Source organism: Vombatus ursinus, unplaced genomic scaffold (genome assembly GCF_900497805.2).
Source record: "Vombatus ursinus unplaced genomic scaffold, bare-nosed wombat genome assembly UNPS02015048.1, whole genome shotgun sequence".
Lineage (NCBI taxonomy): Eukaryota > Metazoa > Chordata > Mammalia > Diprotodontia > Vombatidae > Vombatus > Vombatus ursinus.
In genome coordinates, this window is record NW_020954826.1 from 8,842 (window position 1) to 9,801 (window position 960).

General features: G+C 53.4%; 1 protein-coding gene across 1 annotated transcript in view; it reads right to left on the bottom strand.

Annotated features, from left to right (window-relative positions):
* The window catches only part of LOC114031076 (docosahexaenoic acid omega-hydroxylase CYP4F3-like), a gene marked incomplete at both ends in the record, with an annotated part of 5,070 nt that extends 4,215 nt beyond the window's left edge, over positions 1-855 (bottom strand). The window contains one exon of the mRNA XM_027846092.1: positions 635-855. Within this exon, the coding sequence (XP_027701893.1) occupies positions 635-855 (221 nt within the window). The remainder of the gene's footprint in view (positions 1-634) is intronic.
* Positions 856-960: the final 105 nt, after the last annotated feature.

Sequence of the window (960 nt, forward strand, 5' to 3'; positions counted from 1 at the left end):
CACCTTCCCTAGGTTCCCTAGAGACAGTTCTGAGGATAGGCAACTCCATTACTGCCACCCAGAGAAACGTCTGAGAGACAGAATGCTCAGGTCATCCTTCCAAGACAGGCTTGCCTCACATCTTCCATTTCTCAGCAACTCTTTAGCTGAGCCCTTCCATCACCTTGGTCCATCTCTCCCTTAGTGTTTCTAGCTTCTCAGGCTCTCCACCACCTTCTGTACGCAATCTTCTCAACTCCCTCATTCTTCCTCCTCTGTCCAACACTCCTCAAGGCCCTCCAGTCCTGCCAAGCCCTTAGTATTGCAGTCCTCATAATCCCACTCAGAATACTATTAGTCCCCACTGGGGAGTCTTGGAGATTCCCACAATTTCCTCAATGGCCCATGGACCTCATATCCTGCAATTTCATCTAGTCTAGGGGACCAGGCCTTCTTTTACTTCCATGAATTTGACTATGTTGGAAGCTTGGTGCCCATCCTCAGTCCCTTATCCCATTAGTGCCCTCATCCCCTCAGTCCCCCTAACCTTCCCATTCCCAGCCTCTAGCCCAAGCTCCTTCCAGTACATTAGTCCCTTCAGCCTTCCATCCTCTGTCTCCATTGACTCCCCCAGGCCCCACCCCAGGCTCCCCACTTACCAACCCCAGGTGGCCAAAGAACCAGTGCTTAAGAGGGGGCTGAGGGAAACACCGGAGCCTCTGGCAGTTGACATAGTATCGTTGGACAAAGGTCAGGCCCTTGACTAGGATCCAGGAGCCAAGGGCCAGTAAGGCCAGGAACAAGATGGAAGAAACCCCAGGCTCCAGGACTGCTGGGCCCAGATGATGAGATAGCCACTTGGGGGCAGGCAGCATCCTGCAGGGAGAGAGACCATGAGGCAGAGGGGGAGGCAGAGGGCAGTCCTAGGACAATTGTTGGGGCTGGACATATGGGTGAAGGGATGAAGAAGCTAAGAGGCAT